General features: G+C 41.4%; 1 protein-coding gene across 8 annotated transcripts in view; it reads right to left on the reverse strand.

The window, feature by feature from the left end:
- KIZ (kizuna centrosomal protein) overlaps nucleotides 1–12829 on the reverse strand; it is a 146518-nt gene extending 133689 nt beyond the window's left edge. For 2 of the 8 annotated variants that reach the window (XM_057502668.1, XM_057502669.1), the window contains exons 1-3: nucleotides 12526–12827; nucleotides 7010–7072; nucleotides 3489–3651 (exon numbers count right to left, since the gene is read on the reverse strand). In XM_057502668.1, the coding sequence (XP_057358651.1) occupies nucleotides 3489–3651; nucleotides 7010–7072; nucleotides 12526–12704 (405 nt within the window). In that variant the 5' untranslated portion in view covers nucleotides 12705–12827. Of the gene's footprint in view, nucleotides 1–2408; nucleotides 2530–3488; nucleotides 3652–7009; nucleotides 7073–12525 lie in introns of those variants that run through there. The other 6 variants (XM_057502671.1, XM_057502670.1, XM_057502672.1 and 3 more) reach the window with 6 other exon arrangements.
- Between the last annotated feature and the right edge of the window lie 3311 nt (nucleotides 12830–16140).

Here is a 16140-nt window from a genome sequence, read left to right on the forward strand (position 1 = left end):
GCTGTGTGGCTTGTGATCAGCCGGGAGCCCTCCCCTATAATTGTCTGCACTCACAACTGGGCTCTCTATTGGGGCTTGTGGCTACCAACCTGGTACCATGCCAGCTGGCTGTTTGGTCACTGACCCCTTTGGGGGCAAGAATTATGGCAAGACTTATGGGCCTGTGGTCAGACCAAAATAATTACAGTATAGCAAGTGACAGGTCATTTGCCACTGGCATCTCCAGGAAATGATGAGGCAGATAGATTGGCCCAGATATGTTGGTTAGAAGGAAAGCCTGCCTCTGATATAGCCTAATGGCTACATCAGTGTTTGTTGCATGCAGGGCAAAAGACAATGTGGGCTGTAGCCCATCGGTGGGGCTTGCCTTTCACCTTCGAAGAAGTTAGTAGAGCCCTGCAGGAGCGTGTCGTGTGCTCCATAAGGGACTTACACCGAGTTCCACAGGAACATTGAACAATAGCTAAGGCGCCTATACCCCTCGTCAGGTGGCAGATAGACTATATTGGGCCTCTACCTGTGTCAGAAGGATATCGGTATGCGATGACTTGTGTAGACTCAGCTACTGGACTTCTGGTTGCTTTTCCTACCCATTGTGCAGACCAGCAGGCAACCAAAAGAGGCCTGGAGCATCTCTTTGCTGCCTATGGCCGATGACAGGTGATTGAGAGTGATCAGGGCACCCATTTTACTGGACATACACTGCAAGAATGGGTATGAAAGCTGGGAATCAAGTAGAAGTTTCATGTGCCATACAATCCTACCACAGCAGGCATGATAGAGAGGCACAATGGCTTGTTAAAACCCGAAACTAAAGTCAGATACCAATAGTCTGCGGGGATGGTTATTCCGCTTATGGACCATACTAAGGCACTTGAATGAGAGACCCCGTAAGGGAGGTTTGAGCCCCATAGACATGTTAACACATATGGCTGCCTCCCCCATACAACTGCAAATACAAACCAAGGAAGAATCACAGAAGCCAAGGTTTGGCCACCAGAATAACATCTTGCTGCCAGCACCACTGGAGAACAAGCTGGGTAATAAACTCTTTCACCCCAAGAATGTTTTGCTGTCGATTCCTTTAGTCACACTGAATCCATACTGAACTTGCCCGGGGCTGAAACCCATTGGCAACACAGGCTCTCACTGGCAACATTTGGGAAAACATGAACAACAAAAAGAATAATCATAGTAACTGATAATATACTGACTAAATAAAAATTCAGAAGTCCATGGTGATAGTTAAAAGACAAAGAGAGAAGAGAAAGAAGGAAAGAAAGGACTTCTTCACACAAGAATGTCAGCTAATAAATGTGGAAGATAAAATCAAATTAGAACATCACTACTTTACAAACTCCACTGTAGGTGACTCAGGCATCATTAATAGATCCTAGAATCACTAGGTAAAAGGCCGTTGAGCAACAAGATCTTTCCAAGAAGTCAAACTATCACTACATAGATTATTTACTCATTTCCAAAGAGAAAAAAGGTACTTACAACTGAGTGATCTAGAGATCACCATCAAAACCCATGAGTCAAATTCAGTTTCACTCGGGTAGGATCACCTGACATCATGACTCATGAGCCTCCAGATGGGATGAGGTAGGAAGTATATAACTCAGCTATGACTACTTAAATTTAAATAATTAAAATTTACAAAATTAAAAATTCAGTCCTTAGTGTCACAAGCCACATTTAAAGTACTCAATAGCCACATATGGCTAGTAGCTACCATGTAAGACAGCATCAGTGTAGGGAACATTTCCATCACTATAAAAAGCTTTTTTGGGCAGTGCTGCTCTAGACTGAATTTTGTTGATAGCAATATAAGAAATACCATACAAGTTAAATGACACTTCACAGATACAACCAGACAAATTCAGGTGAGTCATTCTATAAGCAACTAGGCTGCCTTCTTCAAAAGCCAGTGTTGTGGGAAGAAAAAAAAAAGAGAAAAAAAGAAGAGTGGTAGGGGACTAAATTAGATTAAGAGACTGAAAAAGACAAAATAACCAAATGTAATGTATGAATCCTAGCTGGCTCCTGGTCTGCAAAAATAGAGACTTTAGGAGGAACTGGGGAAATCTAAATATTGGCTGAATATTAAATGATATTATGGAATCACTATTAATTTTCTTAAGTGTGATACTGGTATTATGATTACAGAGATCATCCTGGTTCTTAGGAGAGGCACACTCAGGTATTTAGCGGAAAAGCATCACAGTGTCTGCAGCATGCTTACAATGGCTCAGAAAAAAGTATATACACACAAAGCAAATAGAGCAAAATATTTATAACTATGGCATCTAGGTAGAGAATATATGTATGAGTGGTCTAGTTCATTCAGGCTGCTTAAATAGACCACTGACTGGGCAGCTTATAAACAACAGAAATGTGTTGCTCACAGTTCTGGAGGCTGGCAAGTCCAAGCCCAAGCTGCTGGATGGGTCACCTTTTGATGAGGGCCCTCTTCCTTGCTCAGAGTCCTGCTGCTCACTGGGTCCTCCCATGGTAGAATGGGCCAGGGAGCTCTCTGGAGTCTCTTTGATAAGAGATTAGTGCCTCATGAATGAGAGTTCCACCCTCATGACCTAAGCGACCTAAGGGACCTTTCAAAGGCCCCCCCTACTAATACCACCACTTTTGGGGATTAGGATGTCAACATATGAATTTGGTGATGGGGACACAAACATTCAGGCCACAACATGAATATTCATTATAATCATTCTTTCAGTTTTTCTGTGTACTTGAAATTTTTACAATAAAAGGCTGGGGGGAAACTGCTAGAAATAAAAGCAGAAGAAAGGGAAGTACTGAATGAAGCCAACTTCCCTTGTAGCCAGGCTTCAGCTAGGCTAACTCAGGCAACCAGCACAACCGGTAAGAAAGAGGCCTAGCCCTCCAAACATGGCACAAGTTGTGGAGTAGAAAGTTGCCAAGTACCTTAAGGGCATGGGGCCAGAATGAGAGAGGGCTGCAAAGAGCAGTGTGGCTCTGGGTGGCCTAGCCAAAGGGCAGGAAGGCAAACTCCTTGGGGCCAGTTCCACCCCTTCTGCCTCTTACATCCTGTCTGACCAGGACAAAGGAGCCCAGACCACAGTAAGAACCCTTTAAAGAAAGAAGCAGTCTCCGGAAGGAACACTAACATTGCTCAAATTCGATCACTAGGCCAGCAAATGCCATGTGCCAGGTGTGCCAGGCAGTGGCAAGTGACCATGCCCATCACAAGTTAACTATTTGTAGAGGACACAACATATAGATATTCCATTAATTCCTCAACTAAACTAGGAATCTGAGAATATGCAATTTAAAGTTCTTTTATCAAAACCAGTCCACGTGGCAATTCATAGGGAAAACTGGCAGTTAATCTTAAGAATGAAAAACTGAACATTAATGACTGCCACTGATCTGAAACTTACTGCTCATTATTTTCAAAACAAGACAAAAAATACAAATAAACAACATAGTACAAAACAAGATGTCACCTTCAGTTCTTGAAGCTTCTCTGTATTTGTGGTAAAGTATCCAACATGAGTTTGGACATGCTCAAACCGCTTTAAATATTCTTGGTTTCGAATAAGAGCCTTCTTTTCTGACTCATATATCTCCTTCAGGTATCTCTTTAGTTTTACATACTTCAGCTTAACTCTAGAAAAATAACAGCAGATTTTTAAACAATGGAGTTAGACTTTGATAAATCTAAGGAGAATTTAACAAAATTGTTAATGAGACTATGTATTCAAAGATATTTTACCCAAACACTGAAATCTAAAGGACAGAACATGGAGGTATCACATCTGGACATAACTCCTGAGAAATGCATACAGGACACATCATAACATTCACACAGTAAATATTTACATGGATTTCCTTCTCAAAATTAAATGTGATTTCAAGAGCAGTGTCTCTGTGACCATGTTCAGGCAAACATCCTATTAGCATTCTTTCATATGACAATTTCAAAACTATATGTTTATATGGAAATAGAATCAAACTATAAACCACAATCTATAAACACTAAGAAATTTTGAAATCTAAAACGCCAAAAACTTCTCATTTAGATAATATTAAAATTTTTTTGTGAGAAATACAGCAACATACTATGATTATTAAGATATTTTGTAATACTTCTAGACAGTAATGCTACTCAAATTGTGAAAATACCTTTAGAGACTCTCATCTGAAGTGTACTATCAAAAGACACACTGGATTGCTTAAGTCATGCAGTCCACTCTTGGCATGGGACCAACACTGCTAATTCTAGCTCCTTCTTCTCCACAAGTATTTAAGTCACAAAAGAGTGTGTGGTATACAGGATTTCTATCTTTGGTTCAATAAATTATTCAGCATTTTTTATTAAGCAAAAATAAGTTGAAAGCCACAAATATGTTCACCCTCAGAAACAGATTTGCGAATATGCTGAAGATGTTAAAAATTAATCAACAGACCTTAAACCTCTACCCGTAAGCCTATAATTAAAAAAAAAATCTTTACTATGCTAATAATTCTGTGCTTTGTTCTTGCTTGGCTGTCCCCATTTTTCCTTCTGAACAAACACTTAAGACTGATTTTACTACAGCCCACATCTGCCATTTTTGACACAAGTGACAGTGATGGAGGTGGAACCAAACCTACTGTCTTTCACACACAAGCACTTGGTGAAGCTGCTCGTGGCAGCCAGGGTCCATCTGGAGTAGGTACAATAATAACCACGCTGTCTCCATCCAAGATCTAGTTTCATTACCACCCCAACATTAATCTTCAAAGCTAACCACATAAGTCAGTCATCCACCTATCCATGCAAATCATTCATACATTCAGCACTCTGAATATGAAAGCCACTCAATTGGGGTTAACAGGGAAAACAAAAAATTAGGCAAGTACAATACAGTGTGTTAAATGCTATGTGGGAGCAGGCAAGGCACTCCTAAGGGAAGCCCTCCCAGTGGAAATTCTTTTTCAGCTGACACATGGAAGGATGGGTAAGTTAACCCAAAATTGGGGAAAGCGAGAGTGAAAAGATGAGGGCAAAACATTCAGGCAGGAGAAACAGCATGTTGGAAAGCTCAACAGCTGTAAAGAACACTGATATTAACAAAATAGTAATAAATAGTAAATTATTGACTCTCACAGTGGGTCAGACACAGATTTAAGGCTCTGTTAAGTTCTCATAACTATCATTATTAATATTTGATAGATGAAGAAATGGAGGCACAGAGTGTTGAAGTAATTGTCCCAAGGTCACATGGCTAAGAGCTGATGGGGCTCAAACTGAATCAAGGCACCTGGCAACAGAGCCTACCTGCTTGTGCTCTACTACAAAAGATCTTGACATCTTCAGAAACTGAAGTCTCAGATGTAAAATTTTAAGCAGAGGCTGGCAAGGGATGGTGATAATGAAAACTAAGCAAGGGCAGAAAGCAGAGGGTCTGGAAAGCCGTTGTACTGGATGCTTCTCACGCCTTCCTCACGTTTTCCTGGCCCAGCTGTTCTTGCAGCCAAGATGCAGCAACCTGCCAGCACCTGTCTCAGCCACATCTGGTATTTTGCTTCCCCAGGGCCACTTCTCTGAGTTTATACCAGGGATATGAGGTGATGTCAATCTCTTTGGGGTGGCCCTGACCAACGAGGATAAACAGGAGGTAAACAGCTCCCTTTTCTTTCCCTTGACTGGTCACTTGTGAGGAGCAGAGAGGCAGTCTACATGGATTCTCTGAGGTTCCAAAGAGGTGGAGCCCCTGGTGCCCACAGCAGGGACTGGCCCTGTCTCCAGTCCTATGTGACTACTTTCTAAAATAAACTACCATCTACACATAAACCCTTGTCTCAGACTGCCGTCTGAGGAAAACCAGATTGAGACTGCCATGTTAAATAGTTTAGATTTTATCTTACAGACAGTCAAAGAAAACATATTTTTAGCAAATCATACCCTTTGTCTTCCAGGGAACAAGAGGATAAGAGAGAGGAACAATCTCAGTAAACTGATAGCTTAGTAAAGATCCCCATTTTTCTCTCATCTCACCCTTCTCACCATCATTATGCCAGGAAGCTGCCCAGGAACAGCTGCAGGAGTCATCTGTACTGTCTTCTGCCCCTGCAGCCATAGACTAGAAAAATGGCAGCTGCCATGGACCTTCTCAGACTTGGGCCCACTTTGGAGGCCAGAGCATCCACAATACTGCTATTTCTTCCACCACTTCACTGGCTCTTCTTGTCTCTTCATGAGCTGCTGGAGCATATGGCTATTTACCCCAACTGGTACCTTTGGAAGTGTATTAAATTTTAAAACCAAAGAGTAATTTTGAAATAAGTGGACTTGAAGGGTGATTTGATTTTAAGGTATTCTCGGTTTCTCTCTATTCTGGATGAGATATTTTCACTTCTCATTCCTATTATGGTGTGGATAAATCACAAACTTAATGCTATAATAGCCAGAAGTTTTTCATATGAATAATACTGGAGGTACCATATATTTGGCTTAAGGATGAAGTTCCATTTTCGTAAAATAGAATTACAAATACTAAAAGTTTGTTCTTAATATTAGAGTAAGCAACCTAAAAGGGGTAACTTGTATATTGTAAAATGCTCATAATTTTAACAGTCATTGTCATATATCCATGAACAAATGAGCACCAGTAACCCTGCCTACAACAGTTTGTTGAAAGGTCAGGTACAGTTATCATGACTACACAGGCTCCTGTTTAAACTGTGGTAAAAAAGATAGGTCTCATTCTTAAGATGTTTAAGCAAATAGATTCCTGAAAAAATACAAATAACAAATAATGAAAACTAAATGATTTTTCTTATATTAATTTTAACCAAATTTATTCTTTCATTTGATAGTGATTATATTAAATTGCAGTGTTTATATGAAACTATTACACATTAGAAATAAGATAATGGTAAAAGCACTGCAACTATGTATCATAACATATATTAGGGTTAAATTTTTATTAATTAACATACGAAAACTAGTTTAAAAACTATTACCACTATCACATCTTACCTGCATGCATCAGATTGGTTATATTCATAAAGTTTCTTTTCCAGGTCCAATCTCTTCTTTTCACTATAATAAAGAAAGAGAATATTTTATGAATAAATTACACTGATAAACAATAATAAGCAGATGGATTTAGAACATGATCTCCTCTGAAATCACACCTTTATGAGAATGTTTTTCTGGTCCCCCTAAGAAGCAGAAAACGCCATCTGTGTTTGAAACTCAAGACACAGCAGTCACCACGGAAGTCTAAAAAGCAAAAAAGACATGAATACGAAGCAAAAAAGATTTTCACAGTAAATAGGGAAATGCTGTAAGAGAAGGCAGAGAAGCAGATTCACTCATTCAGCAAGTATTTCTTGAGTGCCACAATGAGCCAGGTACCATCCCAGGTCTGATGACTAATGTGGTGAAACAGCCAACCAAGGCCCCTCCCTCTGGGCAGCCGACATTCTACAGAAAGGCCAGACAATAAACAAGAGAAACATGTGAAATATAAGTTGGCCAGACAATAAGCAAAATAAATATGTAAAATAAAATATGGTCAGACTTTTATGAGATGGTGGCATTTGAGCAATCGGGGTTCTACCATGTCTAGACATGATGCCTCCACAAACCCACCTTGGGTTGAAGACTGGTGGCTCGCTCTGCTCCTAACCAGACAAGCCTAGGCTGAGCCAAGTAGATGAGTTAGGATGAGGTCTCTGAAAAGCAGACTTGGCTCATCACATTTATTGAAGACAAGGTCCCCTAACACTGTTACTTCAAATTTTGGGTAATTCCTTTTTTAAACTTTGTAACATAGCCATGACTTGTCACTGACTGCTATTCCCTGGAGTTCCTACGAGTAAAAACAGCCTGTGATATTCAGATGAATGCTGGAAGTGAGTTAGAGAACAAAGCTTACCCTGCACACCTGTACACCCAGGCTGGGTGAGTGGCAGGGAAACTGGGCAGCAGAGGAGGGGACAGCAGCCAGAACAAAGGGGCTTGGGGCAAACTGCTGGACAAGAAGCTATCCCAGTACAAGAAGAGCCCTTAACAGTTTTAGCCACAGAAGGCTCCACCCGAACTGCTATGTTAACATTAATTAAAGGCCAAAAGAGAGAGAAATCACATAATGTCTAAGGGGAAAACACTAAAAAAAAAAAAGACTGGGTCAAAGCCAAGGAGTCCAAAAAGCCTCTTGAGGGAAAGGGGCTGAGCCCACATTCCATTTGATTCCATTTGAGAGCACTTAATTATTAGTTTCTATTTTTTCTTCAGATATTTTTTTCCTTTTGAAAAAATCCCAAAAGTTACCCTGTTAGCTACATTATGGGTTAAGTAAATTTCTTGTCTTAGCATAAGCTAGAATGGGAACCATAATTTAACCAAAATTCTTTTTGTGGGAAAATGGCATCCAAAATTCAAACATGAATCTCTGCTTGGGAACACAATCTATTCCTTAGTTGGGGTGTGCCTATAATTAAAAAGGAAAGATCAAAATGGAAAACATAGAAACAAATTTTTAAACTAACAGCTCCACACAGACCTTCACTGTTTCATTAATATGACTGAACTTATGAGAGAAGTGAAGGAAATATGGAATAATTGCTTCCATTTTAGAAAGTTTTCTTAATCACTTACCCCTTCTAAGGTTTCATGATCAGTAGGATACTTAGCTCATGAAGGATGAATGACTGGACAATTTGAACAATTTGTCAGTAAAGTTACAAGGACCGGAAGACCCTTAAATGCATCTATGACCCTTTGCCCCTGACTCCATGCTTCACTTCTGTGGTATTACTGCCAAAAAAGCATGATCAGGATCTGACTGTGAGGAACCCTCAGCTGGACCCAGCTTGAGGATCACCTCCTGGAATGAAAGCTGTACTCCATGACTGTCAGGAACATGCAAGACAGGGAAAGACTGAGGAATAGCTCCAGTCTGGGAGAGACTGAAGAGACACGGTGATATGGGTTCACAGATGGGATTCTGGAATAGAAAATAGAAAAGACAGAAAAAGAAAAAAGGACAGTTGGTGAAACAGAGTTGGTAAAATCTGCTTGGGGTCTGTGGATTGGTATATCAATGTTGATTTCCTGACTGGTGATTCTGTAAGGGAGCACCCTTATTTTCTAGAAATATACACTGGAGTTTTTAGGAGTCATAATATCTGCAGTTCTCAAATGGTCTTGAAAAATCTATTGACTTTAGGTAGTTAAGTGGACAGAGAAAGAAACAGAAAAAAGAAAATGTATTAAAATGTTAAAGACATGAGAAATCCAGGTGAGGGGAGTCTGAGAGGTCTTTGTCCTATACTCGCGACTTTTCTCTAAGCTTGAACTTAATTTCAAAATAAATTTTTAAGATGCACCTACGACCTCTAGTTTTTCACTTTTTCAGGACCACAGTCTTCTTTGGGAATCAGACACTTTCTGAGTGGGAAATTGTTTTTAATAATAAATGTAAAACTCCTTTTCTCCTGCTCTGTCTTGAGTAGATGTAGGCATATGCTGGCCACAGTTATTCCCTCTCATGACACTTCATACACTGAAAAACTACAATCAAACACATATTGGCCTTCTACTCCAGGCAAAATGATGCCAGTCTCATTAACTCATCACCACAGGCCCCTTTTCTGGCCTGCCCTCCATGCAGCAGCACCTGTGAATGCAGGTCTTTCACACCAGTTTTAAATTTAACACTTAAAACAAGATATTTACCCCAATAAAATGCCAGAGAGAGGCTTATTGGGGGGATCACCTTGCATTTCCTACATATTGGATCTCTGCTGCAGAATCTTTGAAACAGCCAGCTCTGGGATATGTAGCACATCTTTTCAGCCACTTGCACCCCTCACCTGGACCTGTCAAAGTTTCACATGGCTGGGTGGTCCTTAAACCATGGACACATGGCTTAGTTTTCTTCTTTCAAGCTACTTGCTAGTCTGCTTTTATCTCAATTCCATCTTCAGCTTTACTCAACTGATATCTCAGTATCAATTTCTGAACTGTTAATATCTCACCCTGAATCAATACTGGCAATGAAAAAACTGGGGCTGGTTAATGGGTCTTTTAAAGGGATGTTTTTCTATAAATGTAAGAGTCAATTCCACTTACCATACACATTGTAAAAATGAGTCACTCTATCAGGCTCTTTTAGATTCAATGATTGGCTTCACCACAATGCAGAGAAAATAACATATCCAAAAAACAAAAACATTCAGAATATAAAATTACATCTATGTGTGACTACAGCTAAACAACTTGGGCTAGAAGTATACCACTTACAAGGGAAAGGCCCTGTTATTAGGACAGCTGACACTGCAATGGCTCAACTCTAAGAGAGCTGAGAAAGGGAAAGTTGTTTTTATCTCCTACTCTAAGGAAATTTCTAGACTGATAAAGCAGCCTTTAAAGTGATTCTGGAGTTTTAGGATACAGTGGTCTTTATGGTCACTGGAATTGGTTTAAAAAGCAAAACAAAAAAAGTCAGGTACATTCAAACACTCAAAGAGGATACAGACAATGATATTCATTATTTCTTATTTTGCAGAACTACAGCTTTCAACTTTTTTACTTTGAGGCTCATAACTCTACTCATTACTCCAGTTTACACATTATTCAAGGTCCCTCATTTCTGGTGAAGAATCAAGGTTCAGAGAAGCTGAATGACCTGCTCAAAGTCACACAACTGTTTGTGGACTAGAACTCAGGTTTCCATGTTTCTACTGCAGATTTCTCTGTATCCAAAGTTATTTGCCTTTGTATTAATTATGTATTAACTATGTAATAACAAACAGAGTTAGTTATGGACTTTTAAAATGAAAAAATACAACAGATTTGTGCTGACTTAAAAATGAAAATCGAAATGTAGAACCATGAATAAGCTATAAAATTTGCTCAAATTCCTTATATAATTTCAACAGCCTCACCTTGTTTCATAGCTAAAGTATTAGGTGTTAAACATAAACTGAGTAATAATCACTGCACAGTTATTATGCCAAAAGGACCATAAACAGCCAGGTGTTCTAGCACAGAAAGCAAAATGATATCTCACAATTAACTTAGTTCTAAAAGAATGCCATCTGAAGCAGTAACATCTTAAAATTAGAACTTGGGTACAAATAACTAAAGACCTGGGGTGACTAAGTGACTCTTCTAACAGAACACAGTCAAAAAGCACTTTAAGTGTACTGATGCACAAAGCAATGTCTTGTCTTGTAATTATCAGGTATGTGAAGACACTAAGTACCAACTTTGAAAGAGCACACTGTCTACTTTTCCTGGTTGACTGAAAAGTGGTCCTTATTTAGTGGCAATGTGTGGCTACAGTGTTCTATACAAGACATTCATAACTCCTGACTGACATTGGGATTTTTTCCACTCACTCAACAAACATTTATCAAGCCCCTTTCCCACCTCTGGTACTTTTTTTACAGATGTACAGATTCACCTAGACAGGGTTCCTGTTCTCCTGGAATTCTGTGTGGGCAGGGAGCAAGTCACTTCAGCCATTACCTAGACATTTGTTAAGAATGATAAGGTCACGTAAGTTAGAGAATGGTTTAATAGATACTTGGCACAGAGAAGGTACTGCAGGAAGTGGTTTTTTTTTTTAAGTTGAAGGTAAGGAGGTCTCTGGGTGTGTGGTGTCAGACAGAAAAAAGGATGTAGAAAAGGATTACGGAGTAAAATATAGTGAGGACAATTAAGGATGTCTGTTGTAGATACTCTTTATTTGACAAGAATTAAATCTGGCATAAGATTAATATAATTTCTATTCAAAACCACTTACTTCTGCCTTTACATGTAATTATTGTCATCATTTTAGAATTGTTACACAGCTCTCCTCTCCACTAAAATGATTTTGTAACTTTTAACACTCATTAAACATTTTGTTATCAAGAGATCCAAAAATCTATTTCCTTTCTTGTCAACTAATGAGATTTCCAACTCCAATTAATTTAGCAGCTAAATGGTAGTTCCAACAACTTATCTTTTATGTGGTTATTTATAGTAAATTGCCTTATAATTTTCTCTATGTGCTTTTAGATGTAGCTGTTTTCAATGGTTCTCATCTTTCATGTCTTATCAAGGTGTTAGGAATTCTATGGAAGCTGGATTTCCCCTGCTGGAAATGTCATCCCTTCGCTGGAATTCGGGCCAGTGTTAGGTCCCCCCCGCAAAGTGTCCAGCATTTCAAAATGGCATTTGCTTGACAAACACAGACACTCTCCTGCCTGCGTCCCTGGATCTGTCATTACTGATGTAATGCAGCTGTCAGGGAGGGATGACCTGGGGAGGAGGCGTATTATATAAGGGGACTGGAGAAATTCACAAGTCTTGATGGACAGTGACAGGCAGGAGAATTCCCACTCACACTTCTGGGCAAAATCAGAGAAGCGGGAGACCTCCTCCAGGAAGGGCTGGACGTGGGGTGGGTGGGGTGGGGTGTCTCTTAAAACTTGGTCCTCCAGGCCCCACCGGGAGCTTAGGGGAGTCCCGGGCGGACCCGGACCCCGGGGACCCACCGGCGGGCGGAGTGGAAAGAAACACGGGATCCGGCACCAGTTGACCTTCGGCGCGAGACGACTCCCCGCTCCCGCCCCGAGAGGCAGTACCTGTCCCGCAGGCCGTGCTGGAGCCGGCCCAGCCTCTCGTAGTAATCGGGGCTTGCCAGGGGCGCGGACGGCGCTGAGGTTCGGTGCATGCCGCCGCCGCCACTGCCGCCTCCTGGCGCCCGCTCGGTACAGCCTCAGGGAAGCGGGCTCCTGGGTTGGCCTAGGCGACGGCCCACAAGGCACCGCGCGTAAACTCTGCACCCGACCGCCGCGCCGACAGTGGGCGGGGCGAGCGCAGTGGAAAGGAGGTGGCGGAGGCGGGGTGCCACGAGTGGGCGGGAAGGGCGCAGTGGAGTGGGAGGGCGGGGCGGAGGCGGAGCGACTTGGAAGGTGTAGCGGGCCGCTGCTGAAGCGCGGGCCGATTCTCCGGGTGGGTGGAGGGAGTGACTCCGCAGGAGTTAGCCTGGGCTCGGCGTTCCCGCCTCTCGGCCCTGACTCTGGCTTTACCGCCCCCGCAGCTTGAGAATTCTCACCCGAGAGACCTTGGCCCTCCAGGGAAGGAGCTCCTCTGAGGGCCAAGTCAGAAGCCGCTCCTCCTCCCCTCCCTGGGTAGAGGGTAAGGGCTGAGCAATTCACTTGATCATTTTTACCTTTACTATCAAACTGCATTCATTTTACAAGATGCATTCTCTCCTTCTCTCCAGCCACGTCTCCCTCCCTTCTTCCAGGATTTGCTAACTGCCAGGCCCTGTGCTAAGCCTGTTTTCCTACCCGCGCTTAAAAGCAAGACAAAACACCACACGTACACACACACACACACACACCAAACCCGAACTGCTAAGCAACTGCACTCAGCCCTGACTTGAAAATCTTTCCTGCCCTAAGGATGTAGTTATTGCTGCAGGTGACCTTACTAGTGGAGAAGAGGGGAAGGTTGCTAACTAGTTGCCTGCAAAGCTGGTATTTGTGCAGACATAGCCCAGTGGACTGTAGCCAGACTCCAGGGCTCAAATGCCCTTTCACTGCCCAGCTGTGTGACCTCTAGCAAGTCACCTCCTTGAGGTCCAGGTTTCCTCATGTAAAATAGGTTACTGCAGGATCCACATATGCTGCTGTCGCAATGATTAATTAATGCGTATGAATGTTTAAAGCAGGCCCAGCACATACTAAACAATTTTTATCATCCTCATCATCACCAACTTGGGGGAGAAGCTTCCTGAAGAAAGAAAAACCCATAGAGCAGAAAAAAAGAAACTGTAGAGTTTCTGGAGGCTCTTACCCTTCACTTCTTTTGGTTTCTTAGTCATTAACTTCACTTATTTATGTGCACAGTATGGCTTAAACTGGTAAATAGATCATTAGCAAGAGAAACAGACCACTCAAAGGTTGGCAGTATAAAATTATATGTTACCCAGCCTTCCCTACATATTTGCCAGGTCCAGGGCAAGAATACAAATGAAGGTTCTGATATCATCTGTCAAAATATTAAACTATTATAAATCAAGATGACAAGCTGTAAATAAAATATGTTATCTCTTACCTTGACCAGTGTAGCTTCATAAGATCCTGGAAAGCTACAGGGGAATTTAGTTCTCTGACTCCTTTGCCAGCCTACCCCCTTATTTCTGACCCCAAGCTCAGTCCTGCACTACAAGGGGCCTCACACATAGGTAAGGATGTGTGTGTCTCTGCAGTCCACAAATGCCAGCTCTCTCCTCTCCACCTCAGCCTCCTCTTGGCCACTCCTCAAGCCTAAGGATGAGCACGCTGGTGATAGCCTTACAGGAAACACCAAGGAAAGAGGTCTTTGAGGACCTTGGAAAGAAGCTTGGGCCCTTTGAGCAGGGAATGTCAGGATGGTAGGACCTGGAGTGTGTTCTAGAAGGGTGTGTTTGTGTGTGTGTGTGTGTGTGTGTGTGTGTGTGTGTGTGTGTGTGTGTGTGTGCACATAAGCTCCAGGTAAGTGTATCCCCAGGCCCTGGAGCTTCATCGCCTAGTATTGAGTGGCATGGTCAGAAAAGGGACAGAACCGATTCCATAATACAGAGAAGCCAGGGCAGGGGTCTTGTCTGGGTCTAAGGGTAGCACTGAGGTTACTTTTATTTAGTTGTTATATTAAATCATTATACCAATTTGATTCCATGGTAATATACAAAGGTTTACTTTACTAATTTTAGAGCAAACAACATTTTACTACAACCCTGGCCAAAAAAAAAAGAAAAAAGAAAAAAGCATAACCCTCACCCACATTAGTTTTTTTAAAGGAAAAGAAAGTCCCCCAATTAATATAACTAATTATTTTCAGCAAATACACAGAGAAAGCAGATGATGCAGTCATTTAGCATCCCAAATTTTTATTAGGCCATTTCAGAAGAGTAAAGTTACATGCAAGTAAACAGTAAATAGATAATTCAAAATAATTATAATTTGCATTCTATGGTTCATTTATTAATGATGTACAGCAAATCTAGATGCAGAACCCCCTTTATTAACAATAGCACACAGCAAACTAAATGAATATTTCTGGACTATTTATGCTAAAATTATGCATTCGAAATGATGACAGACTTTTAATAAAGTCGGCTTCTTCACTTTGAATATTTAATTTGCTGGAGCACTCTCTTTTAATATGCTCTTAAATCCCTTCATATTAGCAGAGCTGATTTCTATAAGCTGATTTCTGCTTTTACTTACCTGGACTGCAGGCCGCCAAGTCAGCCTAGATGGGCAAGTCTTCCAATAAGCTACAGAATGTCCTAGTGGGGAGTTAGAGGGAATCTAGCCTCACCCCCTTACTTTTTAGAGGAGGAAAAAGGTTCAAGAGAACTAAAGAACTTGGCCAATGTCCCACAGCTGGCCATCTATATAATGTTAATGAAAATGGATCCCTAATAGCTCCATTGAGCAAACGGCAAAGAAAGCCAGTGTTTCATCCCAAAAGTCATGTAGATTTAGGGTGAACCATAAGAAATTGTTGTTGGTGTAGCTCAAAAACCGTTGGATCAATGAATGGAAAATTGGTTTTGGAAATATGTCAAAATTATAATTTTACATTTTAAAATATAAATACCATGTAATTTTAAAATTAAATCCCATATATTTGAGTCAATAACTGCTTGGATATTGCTTCATTTTGCTAGGACTGTGACTTGCCAATGGGTTTCAGCCCTGGGCAAGTTCAGTAGGGATTCAGTGTGACCAAAGGAATCGACAGCAAAACGTTCTTGGGGTGAAAGGTTTTATTATCCAGCTTGTTCTCCAGCGGTAGGACGAGCACTACCATCTCTGCCTCCCCACAGAGCACTGGGCCGAGCTCTCTATATAGCCCAACAGTAGCTTATTGCCTACAGGTGTGGAAGCGGCAGCACAGCAACAGGCCAGTTACATCAGGTGGTTTAAGTTCAGTGAGGATCCTGGCCATAGGGACCCCAACTTTCCCACACTCCACCCATCTAGGATTCTCGCCTTACAATCTACACACTTCCAATCTTCAGCAATGGTCCCTGTGTGAGAAAGATGGAGCACTGTAACCAGATTCCACAATAGCAACAGAGGATAACAACAACTTAGAGATAATAAAAATTA

This window comes from Manis pentadactyla, chromosome 5 (assembly GCF_030020395.1).
Source record: "Manis pentadactyla isolate mManPen7 chromosome 5, mManPen7.hap1, whole genome shotgun sequence".
Lineage (NCBI taxonomy): Eukaryota > Metazoa > Chordata > Mammalia > Pholidota > Manidae > Manis > Manis pentadactyla.